General features: G+C 40.6%; 1 protein-coding gene across 2 annotated transcripts; it reads left to right on the top strand.

Annotated features, from left to right (window-relative positions):
* Positions 1–224: 224 nt before the first annotated feature.
* Positions 225–25,567, top strand: LOC118409772 (dual oxidase maturation factor 1-like). Of its 2 annotated transcripts, none has more exons than XM_035811067.1 (11): positions 225–340; positions 1,702–1,878; positions 12,107–12,164; positions 12,329–12,463; positions 13,260–13,364; positions 17,033–17,186; positions 17,824–18,035; positions 18,944–19,075; positions 22,449–22,534; positions 23,665–23,759; positions 24,437–25,567. In XM_035811067.1, exons 2-11 carry the CDS (start codon positions 1,717–1,719, stop codon positions 24,552–24,554), a joined length of 1,257 nt encoding a protein of 418 aa, XP_035666960.1. In that variant the 5' UTR covers positions 225–340; positions 1,702–1,716; the 3' UTR covers positions 24,555–25,567. The 2 variants fall into 2 exon arrangements, with proteins under 2 accessions (XP_035666960.1, XP_035666958.1); XM_035811065.1 differs by having other exon boundaries at positions 18,944–19,105.

Here is a 25,567-nt window from a genome sequence, read left to right as displayed (position 1 = left end):
TTTTCTTGTATGTTCTTCTATGTACCTGAGGTGTTCCTGTTTATACTATTGTCCTCAGCGACATTCCAAACCGCTTATTTCAGCTCATTGAGTTGAAACCCGGAAGTGAGGTACCCCTTTGTCACAAAAGGGGCGTGGCTTAGATGGATGTTTGTGAAAAAATCCCTCCGCAAAGTGATCCGGCCCGAAACTTGCACCGTCCGATACGAAGAAGCCGAATTTGCATCGGTGAGGTCAGACACGCCGAGACCACACCTTCTACTTTTGTTCTCAAGACACTTTGAAGGCTTCCTCGTCCGAGGGAGAGAGCCCAAAGACTTCTTCAGTCCATTTCTTGAAGGTAAGAAACCTCGAAGATGTTTGAATTTCCCTCTTCAGTGCGGGATTCCAGCACTGTGCTGTTTTGCTGATTGTGCAGTGAGCAGATTAAGTTATCGTATGTTTTGGTAGCATTTATGAGCGATCTAAACAGTCAACCACGGTGTATTCTGGCTCCAATGTGAGCTTAACTATCGTAGAAAATGCAGTTTAGAAATGTAGCCTGCAAAAACGTCCAAGATCATAAGTTTTGTGATCAAAAGTTGGGCACAAATCTTGCACTGGGGTGGCAGCGCGGCACTGAACCTTATCGGGGGAGATTCGGTAACGCTGTGGGGTGAGGGTGCCATTTATTTGTTTCCGGGTGGACATGAACATGTGGAACGTATTGTCCTCTATATGTTGCACGGATATCTGCAAAAGGGTGCAAAATAGACCAAGCTATGAGTATGGGCAACTATTTTCATAAAAAGAAACTAAGAACAAAAGTGTACCACAAAGTTGTAAACTGTAACAACAACTCTTTTACCAATGACACTTAACTTTCAAAATTCTTAGCAAAAATTGCATGCAATGGAAGTAGTAACAAATTCTAATTTGTTACATTGCATGCAATTTTAGATTTGTATGTTTGCCATCCCAGAAAAAAAAAAGCTCTTAGTCTTACGGCAACACCTGAAATCAGCCCCTTGTAACTTTCTTCCACAATCACACTAAAATGAAGTTTAGTCAATTTGTAACTTTGTTACCCCTTGCACTTGCAGGAATCTGCACCCTTATGACATGTATTTAAAAGACGAGCAACAATACATGGCAAGATAAAAATGCATCTCTTAGTTGGGGATATCAATCTGTGGACCATTCTAACAAATGTTGAAATCCTCTGACTTGTTCTGATGTTGTGCTCTTGGGAAAGGATCAAAGTTCCTCACTTCACTAGCTTTGGTTAGGGACGTCCCTCAGATATGTAGCTTGTAGTAAGTTGTCCTCTTCAGTAGTACAAACCTCGTACCATCATAAAAATATAGCGGTTTAACGGGTATATATATGCAATACAAACTTAATAATAATAGTAATATCTGGTGTATTTTGCTAGCCAGTAGGAACCCAATGAGTAATGAATAAATGAGGCTGATTAACGTGGTCGAGGCAAGTCCTTGAGCACGGGACCCCCGTTTTACATCCCTCCCGGAAGACAATTTCGTGGAAAGCTTCAAGAGATAAAATTTTTTAATCTCTTGCTCCATTTGTGTGTATAATTCTTCCTGTCGGCATTATCAAAAGAATTTCTGAGGAGAAAAAAGTAAGTTGTGTGGTTTGAACAAATTTATCAAAATGTGAACTTGTTTTTTTTAATATTTTGATACAAATACTTTTTTTCAGATAAGGAGCACCAAGATGGGTTTCTTCGACTTCAATCGTGTGGACGGCGGTCCGACACTTTACGCATCCAACAAGACAGCAGTGACGGTGGACGTCCTGGAGATCGGCTTCATCTTCGCCATCTGCATCCTGGCGTTCTCCTTCCTTGTCATCCTGCCGGGTGTCCGAGGCATGCAGGTTTGTTTGTTGTTTGTTTGTTTACTTGTTTGTTTGTTTGGAGACTCCGAGCGAGCTCGAGTGAGTGAGTGAGTGAGTGAGTGAGTGAGTGAGTGAGTGAGTGAGTGAGTGAGAGTGAGTGAGTGAGTGAGTGAGTGAGTGAGTGAGTGAGTGAGTGAGTGAGTGAGTGAGTGAGTGAGTGAGTGAGTGAGTGAGGGAGGGAGGGAGGGAGGGAGGGAGGGAGGGAGGGAGGGAGGGAGGGAGGGAGATTTTTTAATTTTAGCGGAAGGTGGTGTTGGTCTGTGAACTAGCGGGTCAGTGTTAGATTCTCGGGAGCTGAGAGACTGTTACTCACCTCTTATATTTCAATACTACGACTGATTGTTGTCCATTTATTTGGAAAAGGCTTAACTACTGCTATGACCCCTATGAATCAGGAGAAACACTATTAAATCTACTGTCTTTTACCAAAGTTTAATGTGTTAATTATAATCAACATTTCCTCATGAGTCACCCGAAGACTAATTTTCTCAGAAGTGGGAAGGACTTCCTCAAAACATTTGATTTTAAACAGCAAAATTGCCCTGTTATAGTGAATCACTGTCAAGACACTTAAGTACTGTCACAGGTCAAGATACACCTGTGAAAAGGGCAGAAAAACTCTATGGGAAAAATACAATTTTTTCTATACTGTAAGTTGTAAGTAACACTGTAATTGGGCATAAGTGTAAAGACAGTTACAACAAACAGTCTCCACTTAAAGTTTAGAATTCCACTGTTCCCATTTTGACAAGTGCTCATATTTTCAATGTAAAAGCACTTGGTCAAAAGTCTTTACATATGAATGACAAGTATGGTGTACAGTTGTGAAATATGATAATAACTAACTTTCATGAATAGACAATTTTTAAAAATTTTCTTCCTGCAAAAATTCCTACAGATTCTTTTCCTGCTGGAATTTCCATAGGAATTTCTGCAGGAGAGAGGCAAGTTCCTGCAGGAAAAATATGTACTGCAGGAATTTCTGCAGGAATGACATGATGATTTAAATCTTAAGTGATGCCAGTTTAAGGATATGACTTCTTTTATGCATTTTATACAGAGAATAGAAAGTAGCTACCCTTTATTTAGTCATGACAGACTTAAGTTAAGACATGAGGAAGTGGCACCAACCACGGTGACCACTTCCTCCTTGAGGGATTCACACACAATTAACCATGACTTATAAGGAGAAATAAGACATTGAGTAATCCTTAACTCTAATTATAGAGCAATGACAATGAAATGGAGCACCATAACTAATGCATTGTCCAGGGCTATATTCTGGAACCCCAAATGAAAAATTGCTTTTTTTGCAGGGCAGAAAACTAAAATTTCACCCCATCTGTCCCTTAAAAGCGAAACTTCCTATCATGAAATTGATGAAACTGTGTCTTTGTAAGCTTAAAATGATATTTAACAATAGAATCAACAACATTGGCTCTCAAACAATAATTGGGATGGGAAAAACTTTAAACCTGAGGACTGCTCTGGCAGCATTCTTATTGACCTCACAGTGACTTCCGAAACAAAATTATGTATTAATAAAATTCTTGAGTGGCATACCTTCCTTGTTACAACAGTATTGTGCACTCTTCACCAGGGTTTTAGCCATGCAGTGCCCGTTCTTCCGTTCTTTGATTGAATTTTGCAGCTGGGGACGGAAAAACATTTTGGCCATTCCGTCCTCTGTGATGGACAGAAAACTCTATGTAAAGTCAGTAAAGATATGAAAAAAACTGCCTCCTTTGTCAAAGTTTGTGTAATTTCTGACCAAGACAGATGAACGGCTAAGTCTATACCAGCAAAATCTACACCTCAAAATGCAGGAAATAGCGTTCCAGAGGGTCTAGTCTCTAGATTTCAAAATTTTCCAGGGGAGCATGCCTTCGAACCCCCTAGGAACGTCGCGCCTACAGCGCTCGATAGGATCAAGGGGACGTAAAATGATGTCAGGCTGGCTATAACCCTGCTCTTCCCTTTTCTGAGTTCATGATGTGACCTATAAAACTTAGGCTTGGTTCTAAGACCCCATTCGTACTTAAAGCATGCCAAATCGGAATCAGGTAAGTCACATACCACAGATACTTCTCACCATGATGTGATAGTGCGCTTTTATTAAAAAATCGCATCCAACAGCAGACTGTTTCAAGCCACATTCATTGCCATTCAGTGCCATACTGGAATCGCGAGTCGCCCAAGCAATATCGAAACCACCTCCCAGAGGTCGTTCGCGATTAAGCCGACTTCGATGTAACTACGACCGCTCATACGTATACTAGGCCACATGAATCCCGCTCTGGTGGTTTGGCTCGAAATCCGATTTAGAGAGCTTAGTTAGTATGAACGGGGGCTAAGTGCAGTACTGTGCAAACAGAAATACCTTTGATCTTTGTAAAATGAGAAAGTTAATGCCATGTCAAGAGGAAACAATTGAATACAGAGTTCAAACATTTACTCTATGTGAAGAATGTGCTGTGAATCTGTTAAGGGCATGTTTGTTTGCTGAAATTTAAGCTCACATTATACTCGAAGTCTAGTAGTTTGAGCCTAAGTATTTCAGACGGCTTGACCTTCTTTTCTCAAGAGTCAACTCATTCTTACTATTTGTGTAGCTTGAATACTCTTGTAATTTAAAATTTTAAACAACGGGTATCTCATTTAGCTGCATTTGTGACCGTTTGCAAAATACAATTTTGCCAACTGGCTGGAAACAGGTGACAAATAGCTCCAATTTGCTGAAGTGCCATTTTTTGAGAATTAGAAAAAAAAAGATAAAATGGCACAAATTGGCACAAACTACACTGGCGGATCCAGAAATTTGCTAAGGGGGGGGGGGCGCGCACCATGACGCGGCCGAAGGCCGCGGCCGCGCAGCGCAAGCTGCGCTGGGGAGAGCACGAGAGGGGGTTCCCCCCTCTCATTGGGGGGGTATGGGGGGCCTCCCCCAGAAAATTTATAAGAAATAGAGGCTCTCTGGTGCATTTTAGAGCCATATCTGAGCAAATTTGAGAAGCAAACTAACACTAACTTTTTGTCATGTCTGTGGCTGTCTAGTTCACTTCAGGGACATCTTTTACTATTTTTAGCAACTACAACTGAGGACAAACCTAACGAAGGATAGTTCCTCCTTCTTAATATTCATAAATGACGCCACGCTACACAAACAATATCGCAAAATTATTTGTACCTGGCTGCCGATTTGCCTTTCTCCTTGAAGCGGCTCGCGCTCCTATAAAATCGCATAGAAATCTCGTGGGATCTGAGTGGCTTGCCGGAGACGATTTTGAAAGTGTCTTACGCATTTGAAAATGCATATATTTCAGACTCTTTTTGCTTCTGCGGTGGCAATTGATGACGATTATTATATAAATCGGGGTTGAAATGACAACAAAAACGTCAGCACGGTCACCGCGGCGACTGATCAGAACTGGAGTGGGGAGGGGGGTGTCGGCGCACGACGCCGATTTTCCCAAGGCGGGTTGCGTCTCTCTAAGCCGATGACGGACGATAGAAATCATCAGTTCATCAAAAATAATTAACTTCCGCTGATTTTCTGGAGATCTTACAAAATTTCCACGCTCTTTCTATATTTTTGAGCGCCGATTGTGGCTTACAGCGACCCACCAGTTTCTTGGGGAGAAATTGATGCGGCCGCGCTCCGTCCCCGGGCCTTTACCGTAAGTTTACGTGACTCGAAAGACCCACTAGTAATTGCAAATTGCAAGTTTCTTTAAATAAAATCCAGTAAATCTCCTTTCAAATAAGCGAATTAGTTTTATAACGTTGTCAATATTCTTGACGTAACTTCCGAAGACCTCTAGTAGCCTTGGTTTATCTTGCCATTTTTTTCTTTTGCCAGCTGAAGGGGGAGGCGCGCGTGAACTAGACGTGAACTGCATGTCAACAGGGTCTAAAATGGGGAGTCAATAATTTGCACAAATAGAGGCAAACAAGACATATTATGTCGGACTCCGTAAAAACTGTATCAGTTTCAAGATTTGTTTACGTGATGCCTTGGTCATCGTCGACGCCGACGGACGAACAAGGAACAATATTCTACTAAATCAATAAGAATTTATACATGGTACAAAACGTAATAATTTGTCGACAAATTGCAATATGTTGTCGCTTTTGTTGCGAGTATGATCTCTTCTATTGTGTAGATGACAACTTTTATAAAGTTTTACTTACATCGGTTAGTCTTAGTGTAATATGTCTGTCACAGACACTTTCAGCCAAGCACACCAACTTCTTAATAAAAACCTTGTGCTTCATTATGCTTGGAGGTCAGCCAGTAAGTTTTATCTCCTGGATAAGTCAGTTGGAAAAGGGTTGACATGAACCACCTGTCGTGACTTGTGTATGCTTGAGACACTTAAAGTATAGCAGCTGAAAAACCAAGCCAATGGTCTGTGTCGGAGCTCGCCACGTCCCTCCATCTGGGGATAGAAGTTTGCATGTTGCTTGGGACTGTGAAATTAAAAATCTCAGACCCTTTGTCCAAAACAAATCTGAACCTCCTGGCACATAGTTTATGAAAATGTAGTTTCCTTTAAGCTCTAAATAGAAGATTAAACAATGAAAGTATCAGCACGGACTCCCAAACAATGTGTAATGGAAGACAGTCCTGGTCTCAGGGTTGACCCGTAAGAAGATGACCTTAGTTTGGCCATGTTGATTCCATTATATGGATGACATCCTCTGGGAACCCCAAAACTCAGATGCGAGCGTGCAAATAAAGAAATGTCTGCCAAAAAAAATTGTTTTCAATCCGAGTTGTCAGGAAACAGATGACTAAACACATGCACAGAGTATGGTACACTGATTACAATTATTATTTTATAGATTCTTTATTTTTGTTCTATCATAATCGTTTCTTCTTTGACTTTGGAATTGACTTTTAAATTGGAATTCTACAGCATTAGTATCACAAGTGTACAATCTAAAGACAAGACAGTGTCAGCATTGATCCTGAAGAAGGTCGTTGAAAATTTGACTCGTGTACATTGTATGTTGTGTGTTGGGAGAAAGTTAAGCATTTTGTACAGTGAGTATGATTACAATGTAATAATTTTATGGCATGTATTTGATATATATTTTATGGCATAGCAGCTTTGTGCAATTTACTGTGTGATTGCTAACTATCTTTTTTGAAATGGATGAAAATTATGAATGCACACAGATGTCATCCATATAATTGGATCCACATGGCCTTACATGCAGTACTTAGTGTGTACACCTGTAACATGGGTCAACTGGCTTCAGTGGTTTTCAGTCACCTGTGTGACACCTTTCTTATTAGGAAACACTCCTGTCTGTACCAGACTACATTTTCCTCAAGTTGCAACAGACAGGTTGTACTTGTTACTGGATCTAAGGATTTAGAATGATCAAAGATCCACACTCCTACCTCCATTTTCAAGGAGGTATATGATGTAATGCAATTTGCAATTGCTTCTTATAGGTTCTATTCCTGTGCCTACAACTTTATACCGGTATCCCGTACTTGCTGAAGTTCAAGTGTTTGACCTGCAATATGATCTTTAATCAGAACCTACTGAAGAGCATTTTATTGACCATTTGTAGCAGTAGTTTAATATGGAATGCGAAGATCAAGACTAGTCATCAATTTTAAAGGAACTTGAAACCTTAAAAAGGAACTTAAACCTTGTTCAATGCAGGGTTAAAGTGGGTACATGATCTCAAGCTGCAGTTTGTCCCTGTGGCCAAGCAATTTGACAGAGCACTCAACAAATTTTATCAAACTTAATTGAATATAAAACCAACTTTTTACACTTTGTACAGGGTTGGACAAGTTTTCTAAAATTGACTTGTCCTATCGGGCAAGTACTTAAAAAATTTACTTGCCCGAACCAACTTTTCACTTGCCCGAAATCTAAATGACATTTTTCTATGTATATTCATAAATAATAATTCATGGCCTTCAATGGAATTTTTGTTATTGGCTCTATTTTCTGTGTTAATCAATGCTTGATGTCATGACTTTGAAAAGTAGCAAGTACATCAAAATCTCCCAGAATGGAGAAAAGCTAACTTGTCCGATCGGGCAAGTGGGGAAGGACATGCACTTGCCCGATACTATAGGGCTAGTGGACTTGTTTATCCCTGTTGTATGTTTTGTTGTCTTTCTAGTCACACTTGTACATTATGCATGATTATCCCAGCCAAAAGTTATACATACATGACAAATATAAAATAAGAATATCGTTATAAACTCAATCTAGAATGCAGCGATGCCAATGTACCACTGTCCAGTGATATACCCCCTCAAACTAAAAACTCAAGTCCAGTCAGAGGATGAATTATTGCCAATAAACCCACCCCCAGCCTGTTATTACTTAATGGTATGAGGAAGTGGTTTCATGCTAAAAAGAAAGAGTAACAATTACAGTGAAAGCAGAAACATAATCAAAATTTGAAATGATACTGTGTCCATTCCTAGTCACCATGTGGGTGTTTGTTGCTATTGTTTAGAACAACTTTTAAATTTTTGTAACTATTTGACATGTCATGGTTTCCAAACATTTCGCAAGCTCGCGGGCGTTCAAAATGTTAATTTTGGCCGAGAGCGATATTTCCTATAATTATGTACTTTCGGAATGACCATTGTTTCAAATCTTCTGTATTAAATAGACCATGAAAGAAGTAATTCACAATCTGCTGGGATATACTGTAATTCCTGATTTTTTCAATGTACTGTTATGTTCACGGTTTTCACAGAGACAACTGTAACGTGAACTTATCATTACTGATAAAAAATAATTCACAGACTTTTTTCATGAGCACTTGCCACGACAGTGAACATTTAGTTCCGAGAACAAGTTAAATTTTCTCAGACCGTGAAAGTTTGGTACCGTGAAGACAAAGTGAATTACAGTAAATGATTACTCCTAAAAATAGATGATACAGGCGGAGCTCCATCACCCATGCATTGAGCTGTAAATTCTTGCGACGCCCACCAATAACAAATGTATGGTAGCAGAAATCAGGCAACTGTTTTGTAACTGAGAAAAACAGGTGTGGTAAATAAATTCACAAGTGACTTCTCCCCTGACAGTTGCACAATGCAGGTTGTCTTGGCAGGTTTTTCTGAGTCATCCAAACCCACCCACAAGCTTGATTATCATGTAAATAACATATTAAGGAACAGAAACTGTTTTTCCATTCCGAGAATGAGGAAGTAATGCGGTCTTCCAGCTGCAACTAGTCACACTCGTTTTGCAACAAAGAGGAAAATAGTTTTACTTCCTTGTGAAACCGGATCTTACTATTTCTGCCTGTTCAGCCAAACACCCCACAGTTAAAGATGATTGTTATGTGTTCTGATATGCTAAGTTTTAATTAGTATGGCCTCAAACGAAAAAACTAGGGATATGTCTTGTAAACATTGCAATTTAGAATAAACTGTACGGTGTGAAAGAGGAACAGTGTTATTATGTAGTCGGTGATCTAGTGTTAGTTTAGTGGTCTCAGGACCCTTTTTACGTCCATAAAAATGGAGGTACTGTTTTGAGTTTGTGCAACTTTGTAGGTTTGAGTTTGTGTTCCGTCATCCTTATGATATTTGGTAGTTGGATGGGGGTCAGGAAGACGAAGATCAAGTTTGATGATGGCACCCCCTAGTTTTAACAACTTAACTTTTCAAATATTGCTAACAATCTTCTTAATACTGCATGTCTTTGTAGGCAAAAAATTTAGGACTAGCAGGAAATATTGCAAACAGTGACATTTGAGAGTGAGTACAGCTACATCATCTGTACATTGTACACACAAGCTAATTGTTTAATCTTCCTTTTGCCAGACAACCCTTCTAACAGACCATGCACGACTTCCCAAGTTATGCTGTCAACAAACAAACAAACGGACAAATGCACCTGAAAACATAACCTTCTTGGTGAAAAACAAACAAACTCCAAACATGACAATCCATTTCCTCCTTCTCCACACAAGAGATGTCTCTTGGTTCAAATTTCAAGAAACATCTCATGACTACTGGCCTGTAAAGATGGAATGATGCCATATAGTCTCTAACTAAGCTACGTGACCAAAACCACGCTGTGTTGTGTTGTTGACAATTTTTAACCATTTAGACAGTGCCCAAGGGAAAGTTACCCAATAGGCAATTGTCTATCTACTTAGTATTTATTTAATATATTTTAGGGTAATTAAGATTGCATGATGCCATAGCCTCTAAGCTACGTGACCAAAGCCACGCTGTTTTGTGTTGTTGACAAAGACTAACCATTTAGACATTGCCCAAGGGTAGAGTGACCCGTCAGGCAATTTTCTATAGAAAACGTGATACAAATACTTTAAGGTGGATTTTCAGGGTAATCATGCGATCACAAGTAAATCAGGTGGAAATGCCCAGGTACAATAGGAATTCATCTCACTCTGATGTAAACAAAGAGGTCAAGATTTTGCAGCATTTTGCAGGCTTAATATTTGTGGTTGCCAACTTCCTCTTCTGCATGCTGCAGTATATCTAGATGTAAGCGTAGGCAAGGAGGGAAAAACTGTTCACTGGCCACTAGAAAAATATACCTGATTTGTACGAAATGCTGTGAAAACAATGTTGTGTACAACTTATAACTGGTTCTCTGAATAAGCTGCATGCTCTAATTTCACTAATTTAAAAATAAACTAAAAAATTCATCACATCTTCCATTGAGCACATTTTCACAATTGAATTACTATGATGTCAACAACTTTCCAGTAAAGCAAATTGGCCTATACATGTACATAATTACTTATAAGTACGTAGTACTAAAATAAATATTGTACTTCTCGTAATTCTTAATTAACAGGTGCAACTACTGCACAGTGGTAGTGTTTGTTTTCTTTATTCAACGAATCTGACAAAAGTAGTATTTTTTTTCTGAAATTTCAAGAAATCAACAAATTAAAATAGCCAAAAGAAGTTTCTTTGACCTTCTTAGTTCAACCTTGGAACTTGTAGACTTCCTCCTTGATTTCCTTGATTACAGAGCGGCATCCAATGTTTTGTGAGGACGTACGTTCTATCTCTTTCCAGCCTTATTTTTGACCTGACACGTTAGCACAACAAGCGTTGGGAAAACAGACAACCAAGCCCCGAAGACAACGGCGGCAGTTCTTTTGTAAATGACTGTAAGGAAGAATGGCAGGTGGTTGGACAGGTTCTGGTCTTTTGTTACTATCAGACACAACAATCAAGCCAAGTGTGTTCAAAAGCATCCCCTTATAAAACTTCAAGGGACAAACCAAGCAACTAATCGTAGCCTAGCCTATCAATTTTGCAGTTCAATGATTCATTTGAGTACTGAACTTAAGTTGGGATATTTTCTTTGCAAGTCAGAAAACAGAATGTACATCTGAAGGGCAACCTTTGCTTCAGGTGTTTGTCAACATGAGTTTGTGTTTATTTTGATTGATGGCTCAGGTCAGGGATATTTCATGGTAGGAGGAAAAGGGAGTTTTTATGCAGAATTTCAAATTCATGGTTGAAAAAATTCTTTAGTACAGTAGTCATACAATTTGCATATTTGCATTGCCATGAATTTGTGGTGGATTACGGTCACTACAAAATCGTTGAATGAAACCATGGCACTGCGGTAATTTTGAGATGTAGTGTATGTGTTTTTATGTACATCACAATGAGACTGCGCACAAACACATGAGTTATTTTGCCCAGGGCGAAGATATTTCAGCTTCTTGGGAAAGTCTTAATGTAACTGTAAAACCAAAAAAAGAACTAAACTGCACTTTTTGATGACTTTTGCACAACATCATTCAGTTAATGTTTGTAATTCTAAACTAAACGAGGAAATAATTGTTACAATAATTATCAAGCAAAACAATCTGACCAAAATTAGAAGATTAAAAGATGGTTGAGAATAAGAAAAAATAGAACTTCTGTGTTTCACTAAAGTTGTCATCAAATCAACAGGTGTCATGTTGAAAGAGCGCCTCCTAGTGATTTGTTTGCAAACTTCACGTAAGTTGCAATAGTGCATCATGCTATGGCATGATGAAGTGACTAAAGTACACAGACAGAATATTCTATACGTCTTGAATAATGTAAATTAATATTGATATATATACACATGTATTGAACTTGTTTTTTAGTTACAGCCCACAATTAGAATAGGATATTCCAAAATTTTTCTTTCTTGAAATGAAACTTTTCTGTTTCTTTTTTTTCCAGCGACTCTACTTTGCTCTGAAAGTGTTCTTCAGCATCTTTGTCCTGGCTGTCATCATGTGTAAGTACAACGTACTTCTAAGTGAGTTGTTCTGCACATGTCCAATTTAAATGCATTTACAGTATACTATACAGTTATAATAATGCAATGAACATTGTGTAATATACTATGTTGAAAATGTGCAACAAACTAACCGTATAATTTTTGTGTTGTGAATTTTCCAGTGGGTAATTTCGGTATGGAGTGGGAGGTGTCGGAAGTGGAGACTGGCGTGCAGTACAAGGCCTTCCACAACGAGGAAATCCACGCGACGATCGGCGTCAAGATCGGACTGAGGGCCGCCAACATCACGCTGAAAGGTACGGCACGTTGCTGGGAGGAGTTGCTTCAGTGGGACGGAGTTTTTTGATGATAACTTTTAGTCCTGCCACCCAGAGGACAAGAAGAAAGTGTGAAAATGGTGTCTACGGAACAATTTTGGGACTGCTCAGAATTTTATCACTTCTAAACTTATGAAGAAAAAAAAAAACTAAACTTGAATCTAAAATGAAAAGGTTGGGACTTACCCAAAGTTTGGGTTCATTTACGGAATTGATCCCTCTACTGCATCTTCCGGGACATGACGTTGGAGATACGTGACCATAGTGATGTGTCGTAGGTGCCAGATAACCTTAGACCCCTTGCTGCTGTCACGTTTTTGTAACGTCCCGTCCGGTGATAATATTCTTTTTGTCATACCTGTGACGTGAAAACATTTGATACTGGTGTTCCGGACCGGGTGATAACTTCCGTATCAGACCAGTTCTAAGTTGTATCACACGGGCTCCATTCGAATAAATCGAACTGTTTCGAGCAGGACAAGTGAGGCGCCATCGAAAGTTCGAATACCTGATTCGGACGTTGGAACATTACTGTTGCATCAGTTTTTGTTCGAGGGCACCAAATTTGTTCAACTTCTGGCGCATTTCACATCTAAACAGGGGTTTATGACATAAATAAGATATATTTACCAACACAGATGAACTTTCATGCTACATTATTCTGAACAAGTAGCATTAGCCAAATAGTCATATCTTCTTTTTACCAGCAAACATGTGAATCTGTGAAAGTGTACAATGAGATAAAAACCTTGATGTACTCTCTTTGTTTCTCCAGGTGACGGCAAACACCTGAACAGTGAGAAGATTGACTACAACGAGCGGTTCTGGTGGGGAGGGGAGCGGCAGTGGACACAGGGTCGCAACTTCTTCGGACCATTCGGTAAGGATAATCGTGGTCATTGCCAGTGGTACTCAGGTCCTTGCTCAATCTAGCTACACCTGTTGTAAGCTCTTCGTTTGTTTGTTTGTTTGTTTGTTTGTTTATTAGGAATCTCAATTAGTTGAGTACATCAAACTATTCTTCCTATATACAATCCAATAAAAGACATTACAACATAATGTCGATCAATCAATTAGCATGAATCAATAACATTATTATCATTTTATATCATACATACACATAGATGGCCTAAGTTATCATATGTTGGGTTTTGTGGAGGTCAGAGGTCAATGCATTTTACAGAGTCTAATGTAAAGTTTACCACCATGAGATAATTGGGGAGGGTTTATGGTAGCAGAACACAGTTTTTCGCCTATGGGGATTTACATGGTTAAGGACCCCAAAGTGAGGTGGTTCGACGACTCAAAAAATATATCAAGGTGCAAAAGTAATTAACAAGAATTCGATATGTTGGAGTTGAGGGTATAATCTACAACATATGTGAAAACGAGATGAAGTTTGTCGCCTCGTTTTCCCAGAAAGAACACTTTGAAATGACCCCCAGCGGAGGTCACCATACTGCAGCCGACACACGGAAGTAGCGGGAACCGGATTCGTGCGCGAAATTCTACCCAGCCAAACAAACATCGTAACCCAACTCATACAGCCTCAAAACTTACGTATCCCTCTACTATTCACCACAGTTTCCGACTCGCTGACGTGCACAGAAAAATTTCTATGGCTTTTCAAGAACTGCGACGACCTATTTTGTGCCCGATCTACTTATGTCCACGGGGGTCGCCCATAAATACTGTGTTATGCGACCTTAAGCAAACTTGACCTTGGATTTTTTTCTGCTCATACAATAAAACTAGTCAAGATATAAAACCGTACCAAGTTTTAGAGCAGAAATCCAAATGGTTCCTGAGATATGGCCAACTTTGCACTTCGACGCCTAGCACAGGTGTCGGTCCCGTACAAGGGCTATCTGTGGGGCCGCTAATTGGTCTCATTATCTCAACAAATCTAATATTCTGGTTGACTTTTTCTTCTACAAAGAGCTTGCCAGACCTTATTCTAACGTTCTGAGTGATTGGGGTTGGGGGTTAGTCTTTTTTTCGGCGGAAAAAGGGGGGGGGGGGTAGAGCGGGTATTGGCTCACACTAAGTCCTATACTTAAGCATAGGGCGCGGTCTTGGCGGCCGTTGCCATGGTAACGGCGGGTCTGACGGTAACAAATATGTTATAGTTCAAGTCAGTCGACGTCAGTACCTAACATATCAGTCAAATTTAATGCTGTTGTCCGTCCCTGGGGAATTCCCACTTTGGTTAAGCAAACTTGACCTTGGATTTTTTTCTGCTCATACAATAAAACTAGTCAAGATATAAAACCGTACCAAGTTTTAGAGCAGAAATCCAAATGGTTCCTGAGATATGGCCAACTTTGCACTTCGTCGCCTAGCACAGGTGTCGGACACGTACAAGGGCTATCTGTGGGGCCGCTAATTGGTCTCATTATCTCAACAAATCTAATATTCTGGTTGACTTTTTCTTCTACAAAGAGCTTGCCAGACCTTATTCTAACGTTCTGAGTGATTGGGGTTGGGGGTTAGTCTTTTTTTCGGCGGAAAAAGGGGGGGGGGGTAGAGCGGGTATTGGCTCACACTAAGTCCTATACTTAAGCATAGGGCGCGGTCTTGGCGGCCGTTGCCATGGTAACGGCGGGTCTGACGGTAACAAATATGTTATAGTTCAAGTCAGTCGACGTCAGTACCTAACATATCAGTCAAATTTAATGCTGTTGTCCGTCCCTGGGGAATTCCCACTTTGGTTAAAGGTAGCAGAACACAGTTTTTCGCCTATGGGGATTTACATGGTTAAGGACCCCAAAGTGAGGTGGTTCGACGACTCAAAAAATATATCAAGGTGCAAAAGTAATTAACAAGAATTCGATATGTTGGAGTTGAGGGTATAATCTACAACATATGTGAAAACGAGATGAAGTTTGTCGCCTCGTTTTCCCAGAAAGAACACTTTGAAATGACCCCCAGCGGAGGTCACCATACTGCAGCCGACACACGGAAGTAGCGGGAACCGGATTCGTGCGCGAAATTCTACCCAGCCAAACAAACATCGTAACCCAACTCATACAGCCTCAAAACTTACGTATCCCTCTACTATTCACCACAGTTTCCGACTCGCTGACGTGCACAGAAAAATTTCTATGGCTTTTCAAGAACTGCGACGACCTATTTTGTGCCCGATCTACTTATGTCCACGGGGGTCGCCCATAAATACTGTGTTATGCGACCTTAAATTATGTCTATGAGTTTTTGTCCAAGACCAGATTTTCTCTTTGAAAGCACGTGAGTTTGATGATTTGATGTGACTGGGTAGTGTGTTGTATGTTTTGATGCATCGTCGTAATTTAGGACACGAGGATGCAACTTCTTCAGAACGTTTGGTAAGTATTGGTCAAAGCCTGGTATTCAAATTCTTGGTCAATCTACAGGGTAGCGACGGGTGTTGTAAGCTCCTCGTAATTCAGGCCCAGGCTGTAAAGATAGAGCTAGTTATTGAAGATTTTCCACTGTCTTACAACACCAAAATTAGCTTACCTCGAATTTTCAGTCGCACTTCCGTCGACCTTCTTCAGGAGTGACGATTCAGTTACTCTGATCACGTGACTTAGAGACACGTGATTCGAGTAACGAATCATAAATGCCTGGCAGACGATATCGGCCCCCATCTCTGTTGAGTGTCGGCTGATGTGCTTTAATGTAGATGGCCTCCTTTACCCCCCTCGCAAAGTAATCCAGTTCGGTGTCCAATATTTGTACTTTGTCCAAGATGATGAAATGTCCCGGTGACTCAATATGAATGTGTCGTGACACCTCCGACGAGGCCTCATGCTAATAGAGCTAGTTACTAAGTTAGCCCACCCAATAACCAATAACAAACAATACACTATTACTATTAGTATTAGATACTGTCAGGGTAGTCTGTGTAATTATAACGCAAACTCCTGCTATCCAAAGCTTGTAGCCTCCTCCCGCGGCAATGTAGGACGGGCCTAAGAAGCGTGATTAAATCAGGCTACTGTCAGGGTCATATTGTATTTGGCATATTTTGTAAAACTTATACCTTGGAAGTTCAAGTGAGGACGTCTTTCATTCTTACAGTTAAAATGTAAATGTTTTGCAAAAAGATTCCTTTTTTATCAAATTGAAGTGGGAAGATACAACCAGACTCCTCCGAATAATAGACTCTGTACACTTTGTAACTCCAACCGTATAGAAAATGAAGTCCATTTAATATTAGAGTGTTCTTTATACAGTGACATGTGCAACTCTTTTATCAGTACTCTCAATGTAGATACACGATGTAAAAAGTTAACCAACGACAAGCTGTATGTACGCATAATGACAACCACAGACAACTTTGTATGACACAAACTCTGTGAGTTCGTATACACATGTTTTAAGAAAAGGGAAGTCCTGTAAACGTTAGATATAGTGATAGCATAAGGTACAGATGTATTGTTTATTCAATTGTTAATACTACATGTAATAGTACTTAGTCTTTAGTATCCCATCATGGGATTTGCTGTATTTAGCCCACATGGGCAGGAACATGCTAATAAAGATCATTGTCATTTTATCTGCCAGCTGGACTCGTGAACCGAGAGTTCCGCGAGGCACAGTTCAAGGGCCTGCCGTACCCCATCCTGTGGATCGCAGAGTACTTCACACTGGACGGAGAGAACATCCGCTGGGGACGCAGCTACCGTCTGTCGGGATTCTACGCACACATCATGCTGTGGTATGTCTATTATGTAGTGATTCAGGCAATGACAATGACAATGAAGTTTATTGCATATTAGTGCCCATCTCGGCCCAACACCTTGGTCGAATCAGCCAGGGTTAGGTTGTTGAGTGGAGTTGACCAGACCAGGGTGTTGGACCGAGTTGGCTAGCTGACTGGCCATGGACCAAGTTGAAAAATGAGGGCTAAAAGCACAATCCCAATTGTGGCACTGTCTGATGTATCATTCTGGTGGATCAAATAAGCAGTCTGCTTCTGCTACCTGTCTGGGAACTGTATGCAAATCTTTTTGTTATGATGTCAGTTTGAGTACAGTAATCAGTTAACCATTTCAAGTTTCTTGGGTAGCAGAATCAAACATCGGAGCAAACTCCCACCCAGGAGAGACCAATCAGCACCCTCGTCCAAAATCTGGGCTAGAATTGAATATTCCAGAAGTTAGAGATGTCCAAGTTGGAATAGTCGAGAAGCGACCGATATAATAATGATAAATATCGGAACGAACAACTACCCAAATGCTACCCAGGCTGTGATAACGATAGTCCGATACCAATTTACACTGGGATACACCTCTGAGTCAATTTTTGTTGTGTAATTGGCTCTTCGTAGTAACCACTTCCCTCTTTATTTCTAGGACCGCCTTCCCTCTATGGATCCTCACCAACATCCTGTTCTGCATGTTCATCCGGTACGGAGCCTACTTCATGATGCTGACGGGCGGGGTCATGTTGCTGGGCAACATCCTCTTTGCCGGGCTGCGGTTCGGACCAGAACTGAAGATCCCCATCGGGACGACGATCATGACGTTTCACTACGGCTGGTGCTTCTGGCTGACATTGGCTGTGGGTGAGTAGCACAACTGTGTGGGCCTGCATGGGGGTCTCCCACAACACTTTATGCTGAGTTCAGCTACGTATTACGCAAAAATTAAGGATAGTAATTACGCAAAATTTGGTTGCCTCGCTACGAATTACGTGAATGAGACAGCTTTCGCTACGAATTACGGGAAATAAAAATAGGCTGCCTACGCCTTACGGAAAAGAGCATGCAGACCCTCAACTGTGTCTCCAATATTTCAAGTCACTGTCACAGTGGAAATGACTACTTCAAATAGCAATTACTCAAGCAGCTGGCTATGATTTTGGAAATGGTCAGACGTTTCAGGGCGCAGTCACATAGACAGTGCGATCATTGTACGATTTTGATGCCATCAGATTTTCAAGCAGGAGACAGACCAACCACTGACATGGATCCGAAACAGCATCTTGTGTACGAAGACAGTTGAACTTTGCAGGAGACGTACATTTTTGTCCTCCAAAATGCCCAAAGTTAGCGATCGTATGACAATCGCACGACCTATATGACCACGCCCTTAGGTAAAATCCACCACCATTTGTCAGTGACACTGAGCAGATCTGTTGAAAAGAAGGTTTAATACAATGGCTATAATGAATTGAAATGCAAAGGTGATGCAAACAAATTTCAGGAAACAAAAATAAGAAAGAAGTCAAGACAAGGTTGATCTACAGAGTCAATTAGCTCCTATTGTCTGAGTACATAAGCTAATATTATCTGTGTGGAAGCGCTGGGTCCTATAAGTGCTGGAAAGTTTGATGCATGGACCTCGTTCCCATTGAAGGTGGGATTTGTACATTCTCTCATATCCACCTCAGACCGTAGCCCAAAAGCTGAGGACCAGATGCGTCCACACATTTGAGCAAATTTATAACCCCACCTCTTTTTCTCCCCCAAAGGTTTGATCTGCGTGATTCTGGGCGCCATCATCCTTTTCATCGACCTGCGTCTCCCCGACCTGACGGGAACGTTCTTCGGCGTGGAGTCGGACCCTGACGAGTACTACACCGTGGAGGGCGAGCTAACCACGGGTACAGTCGATATAAGCGAAGCCAGCCCCGGTAGGGTGGAAAGTCTTAAATGATGTTTGAACGAGGAACTCCCGCTGTCGTGTGTGACTTCACGCTGCTGTAGAGCTGACTAGTGCTTCACAACTAACAAGGACGAGTCAGACCAGTCAACTCAGATTTCAACTTTGACAATTGTTAGGGTTAGGGGTAGGGGTAGGGGTAGGGGTAGGGGTAGGGGTAGGGTAGGTTTTTGGGGTAGGGTTTGGGGCTAGAGGTAGAGCTAGGGCTAGGGTTAGGGTCAGGGTTAGGGTTAGCAATCATCCTGGTTGTTGGAATAAGATTAGGACTCAAGATGTTGGGTAAGGGTAAGGTTTGGACTCGATGTTTTGGGTTAGCATTAGTGTTTGGGTTAGGACGTTGGTGTTGGTGTTGGGTTAGAGTTAGGGTTAGGACTCAATCTAGGTGTTGGGTTAGGGTTATTGTTAGGAATAGACCTTAGTGTTGGGTTATCGTTGAGAATTCCGAAGGTTAAGCTAGAATCTGGGAAACGAACATTTGCATATAGAGGTGCAGAAAGCTGGAATGCACTCCCACTAACTGTGAAAACTGCTCCATCTACACAAACATTCAAAACACTGTGCAAGAACGTTGTGTGACCTCTGACCTCCACCCCCCTTAATGACTTGGAACGGAAAAGGATGTGGTTTTGTTTTTGTAATTATGTAAATATTGTATTGTATGTATTGTTATTTGTTTATGTATCCAGGGCCTCCATGAAAAACAGTGTCAGTCACTGATCGGAGCATACCCTGGTTAAAGAAAACAGAAATAAATAAATAAATAAATATCGTTAGGGATGGGTCTAGACCTAGCCGGTTTGGATTCTGTGGGGTTTTTTTAAACCTAATTTTTGGTATACATAATAGGATTTGGGTTTAGGACTTGACATGGGTGTTGGGTTTGAGTTAGGGGTGGGGTTAGGACTCTATCTCAGTCTCGACCTAGGTGTTTGGTTAGGATTAGGACTTAACCTACATTGTAGGTGCTAGGTTAGGGTTGGGGTTACAACTCGACCTAGGTGTTGTTAAAGGGTTAAGGTCTAGGGCTTGACATGGGTGTGGCTAAGGTTTGGGGTTAGAACTCGACCTATATGTTGGGTTAGGGTTAGGACTCGGTCTAGGTACTGATTAGCTGTGGTCCGAGTTGGTAATGGTCTGACCCGTCTGACATCCCATCTGATACATGCAACAGCACCAATCAGCCAACTAACACTTTAGAAGGTTTGAGGCGTGTGTTGCTTTGCTTCATAGTCCACCAGACTAACTCTCCACACTAACATGGCACCTAGTTGGTGAAACATTTATCAAGCTAACATGACACTATAGACTAATACGCTTTAGCGATCGTTTCATTCCAAAATATACAGTAACTGTTGTAGTAGTAATGCTAGTTGACCTTTATCCGTGGGGTAACCTTTATCCGTTCTTTTTAAGAAAAATGTATTTAAGGGTATCAAGTCCACAGATGGTGGTTTTAAACTGCAAGATCTTGAAAATAGTACAATTAGAAACTACCGTTCAACAACTTGATACCCCTGGATACCCTGTTTAGCAACACAACGGATATAGGTTACCCCGCGGATAAAGGTGAACTAACGTTACAAGTTAAGGTTGGATAATCTATTAATTTTGTTGACTTTGTGGTTGAAAGGTTACTTAAACTCCTAAACTTGTGGCCAAAGGTCACGGTAACCCTTTGAATGGTTTCAGTAGTGGGTTGGTTGGCAAGAAAGGTACCCATCAGCATGTGAAGGGTTAAAATTGAGTGTTGATGCTAACATTTTTCTTGGGCATTTGAGGGGTTTTCTCCAACTAATTTTTCACAAACCCTCCCTCAAACATCATCCAAAGGTGAGTGTTGAAAGGAAAATCGGGGCAGTAATAACGGTAGTGGTCCATCTGATATTAACTATTTTGTAATTTTTTTTTGGTACAATCAGTAAATTGGTTACATGTTGTACTATAATAATTATTATTGTAATATTAATAGACAAGTATTATGATTGTTATTAATTTTTTTCTTTAAAAGCTGTTTTGCTCTTTGAACTGCTTTCCTCCAGTGCACTAAGAACTGTATGCTATGAGCTCACATAACTTTTATAGAAGCAGCAATGAATATGATGTCTTTGATTCTTAGAATCATTAATTTTACATTCTTGTAGATTTCATGTTGGTTGGAGAAAAATTGTTTTCACCTCATTGTACTTGTCACTGTTTAGAGTTTGATGTTTTGTTGTGTTTTATCTTTTGTTGCCTCTGACATAAAAGAAAAGTAGAAAGATCCTATGAGAAATTCTACACAAAACAGCCAATTTTTTTTTACTGGAATCAATAATCTAATGTCTGTTTCATGTAATGTCTGTTTCATTGTGGTCATTACTTTCCAGTCAATGTCCTTTCTAGAAATCAATAGTTGAGTGGCTCGAGCTGTGATCAGAGCTGTGTGGGTCATGTTCCACAAAAATCTTCGTCAAAATGTTTCATGAGCATTCCTTAATATTTTATCTATAAATGGAGAAGTTGGTAATGCTAGTTCACCTTTATCCGTGGGGTGTCTTTAAAAACAGCACATTTAGGACGCTAGTCTGCTGACAGTGGTTTCAAATTTGTAATACAGTATTTTCAAAATGTTCCGATTTGAAACTGCCGTCCATCGACCTCATATCCCTAAATATTTTTTTTCTTACAAACACACAACGTATATAGGTTATCCTCGGATAAAGTTGAAACAGCGTTACAATGTACATGTATCTGTCTTTCAGTCGAGCAAGTTGGCCTGTACACCTCAGGTCGCAGCTCAATTTCGTTTTTGTTTCACTCTGGCTTAACTTTACTGGTTGTTGCCTGCAAAGCAATGATCACAATGATGTAAATTTTGGTAGACAGTCATTAAGACTTTGCACTGTATAAATACTACATTGTATAACGCTAGTTCACCTTTATTTGCGGGGTAACCTATATTCGTTTTTTAAGAAAAGGTTTTTATGGATATCAAGTCGACGGAGGGTGGTTTCAAACTGCAATATATAGTATGTTTTTATGTATTAAAAACATCGCAATTTGAGGCCAACGTTGGGCGACTTGATATCCAAGTACTAGTACGGCGTTATCAACGGATATAGGTTACCCCTCAGATAAAGGTGAACTAGCGTTACCTTAAACATTATTGTACACCCATTGTCTGGGTGAGGCCACAATCTTATTGATCAGATTTTGTAGATACACATATTAAAGGATACTCCTTGATAGGTATGATGCAAATGAACAGGTATCACCTTGAAATGTGAATTAGGTGGCGATGCTTTGGTTTACATGTCCTGCACTCTTTCCTACAGATGACAGCCCCAAGGAAGTTTCCCGACTTGTGCCTTCCAAGAATGGGCCACCTACGGATGATAACGCCATCTATGAGAACTATGAAGTAAAAAACTACCTCACAGTATTGTGATAATCATGGTCTCACTAAAAATACACAAGACACAGTAGATAAGATATTCCATATATAGACCAAAACAACTGAGTGAGTGAGTGAGAGAGAGAGAGAGAGAGAAAGTGAGTGAGTCAGTCAGTCAGTGAGTGAGTCAGTGAGTGAGAGTGAGTGAGTGAGTGAGCGAGCGAGTGAGTGATATTTCATGTCATCCAAGGTATTTTTATGTATGTCATTTTAACCCACACAAGAGCACACACATTAAATGGAAAATGCACCAGGAGTGGCAACAGCGATTCCAACATCCAAATCAGGTATTCAAGTTATCGACAGCAGCTCATTTTGTGCATTCTATTAAAGCCCGTGTGATAACAGTAGAGCCCCATATGATAACCCAACTTACCATTCGGTCCGGAACACCCGTATTGAAAGTTATCACCTTCTAGCCGCGGTCGGGCTGGTACATGTACCTTTGAGAATACAGAATATACTGTGTTGTATTTTTCAATCGGTGTAAATGCATCTAAGTTCGCGGGGGATTTACTTTTGCATTAGCCGGAAAGTGGAGTGTTCGGGGTGGTTTTAAGTTTGCGGTAGTGCCATAAACTGTAGTCACATACTGTCATGGAAAAATGTTCGCAAAGGTTTTAAGTGAAGTTAAGGTAAGACTACCTTGCGAGAACCGCAAATTCAATATAAAACAAAACCACCACCAACATTTCTGCATTTACAGTATGCACATTGTACCATGGCCTGTCTTCATAGTCAAGGCCAGATGTTGTTGAAGAGATTCATTAGTCACATATGTTCACAGTTAATAGAATTTTTCATCAATCAGTGACTGTTATTAAAGGTAAGCAAACGTACCTCCAAATTTTCGATGGCTATCCAGTCCATCTTGATCACGGAGTGACCTAGCTCTCGCGAGAGTTGCGAGAACTAGGTCAAGACTTGCGTGGATCTTCTTGCCATCGAAAATTTGGAGGTACGTTTGCTTACTTGTAATAACAGTCATTGACGAAAAATTCTATCAACCAAGGCCAGATGAGATTTCCAGTAATTTAGTGGGACTCAAATTCATTTCTATGTCAACGTTCTGACCAGAAGAATTCTCCATTCCACAGAACCCGTACCGCAGACGCATCAGTACCAGGGGAGTGTCGCGCTTCCAGAAGTCCCGCAAGAAGCCGGTGGCCGCACCACGCCGTCGCACTGCCAGGTTAGAAAATCGAACCCTAAATGTTTTGAGTATTGCTCATAACATGGAAGGGTACAATACAGTACAAGCAATATACAAGAGTCTACATAGCTCTAAAAGCTAACTCTAGATTCTGAGCTGTTGGGTTCGACTTCTTTTTTGGACATAGTGAAAGATGAAAGATCCCACCTTTTCTATTAAGTGTGGATTTTGTGATGTTAGAAGTGGTGTTTAAGTACCGCCTACCGTCCTTGCCCAAGGGCTCTAGAGCTTTTGTGGCGACAGCGATAGCGGTGATGATTTGTAATCTGCTGCCCCGGGTTCGATCCCGGGTAGGGGGCATGTTGTTTCTTTCTGTTCTACTCGCCCCTCTGGTTGTTTCACTGGTTCCCATGCCGACGCTGTGAGTAACAGGCTAGCGGATGTGCCACACAGGGATGTCAAACTCGGAGATTTGAGGACGAATCTTGAAAAGAAAAGGGGGAGTAGTGTAACAGTGGTGTTAAGTACCGCCTATCGTCCTTGCCCAAGGGCTCTAGAGCTTTTGTGGCGACAGCGATAGCGGTCATGATTTGTAATCTGCCGCCCCGGGTTCGATCCCGGGTGGGGGCATGTTGTTTCTTTCTGTTCTACTTGCCCCTCTGGTTGTTTCAGAAGGATTGTTTTGATATAGATTTATGTTTTCCTGTATTCCACAGGTCCACTCCCTCCTCAGGCCTGCACCCAGACAGTGCCATCAGGGAGGAACCTGAGGCCGAGGCGGATCAGGGCGGAAACGTCGCCATCCAGATGGAGGACATCCAAGCACAAGCCTAGTCTGAACTGCTGTCACCGTGGTGTTCTTGGAGGAGTCACGAATATGCAAATCATAAATATGCAAATCATCAATATGCAAATGTTTTACACATTAGTGCAGCAGGTGACCAATTGTAATTTCCAAGCAGATCCTACGGTGGAATAAGAGCTTAGCCAGTAGAAGAGTTTCATTTCATCTTATGCCACCGTAGGATCTGCTTGGAGATTAACAAAATTGTGAGGTGTTGTGGCACTGCTGACTAAAATGAATCAAAAGTGTTCCTTTTTTACCTACCTTTGGAGGAATATGTTAAGTGTAATCCATTTCAAATCTTCAAGTCAATGTTTTTTTTTCTCTTTTTTTATTTGAATGAAGGCTTAGCCAACATAACTTTTTGTAAGCAAGGACTTTTATATCGTTGAATGTCACAAATTTTATGTGTTTTTGAAAATGATATGCGACATTTTACCACAATAGTAATACATATTTGGTCGGTTAACGGAGTAGATGAATAAGATTAGGACTGTAGTTGATCTAGTTTTGTACAGTAACGTTTCTTCGTGCTCTTACGCAACTATTTGCACAAGAAGACAAAAAGACTGGATAGCTATGTCTATGGTAGGTTTTGTATACGAGGCTAGCTGTATATGTTACCCAAGGTATTTGTTTTCATGTAAACAGTTGCTTTATTATGGGTGGTTTATCTGCAGTGTGATGGTGAAGCGTAGGTTTTGATACAAATTACATGTATTTTACAAGTACCACTTGTACATATTGTTTAATTGTAAAGCTTTTAAATGTAGTAGGGACATTTTTGTTTTATCAACATGAACTTGCATGTAATTTTTGAAAGATTGGCTATTCTTTCTGCAATTGTTTTCAATATTTTTATTTCTTATAAGCTTTCTTGTTGTTTGTTGCATCCTCCAGAGATTCCTTATACAATGTATGTATGCAAAGGTTGCCTTGTACTTACTAGCATATACCAAGCATTTCTATGGTATTCAACTTTGAAATATGAAGAAGACAATCA

This window comes from Branchiostoma floridae, chromosome 2, assembly GCF_000003815.2.
Source record: "Branchiostoma floridae strain S238N-H82 chromosome 2, Bfl_VNyyK, whole genome shotgun sequence".
NCBI classification, from domain to species: domain Eukaryota; kingdom Metazoa; phylum Chordata; class Leptocardii; order Amphioxiformes; family Branchiostomatidae; genus Branchiostoma; species Branchiostoma floridae.
This window is presented reverse-complemented; position numbering and strand designations above follow the sequence as displayed.

Coding starts and splice junctions, on each gene's coding strand:
- LOC118409772 (XM_035811065.1), top strand. CDS start 1,717: ATGGGTTTCTTCGACTTCAATCGTGTGGACGGCGGTCCGACACTTTAC. Junction 1,879..12,106: donor CGGGTGTCCGAGGCATGCAG/GTTTGTTTGTTG, acceptor TTTTTTTTCCAG/CGACTCTACTTTGCTCTGAA. Junction 19,106..22,448: donor TATAAGCGAAGCCAGCCCCG/GTAGGGTGGAAA, acceptor TCTTTCCTACAG/ATGACAGCCCCAAGGAAGTT.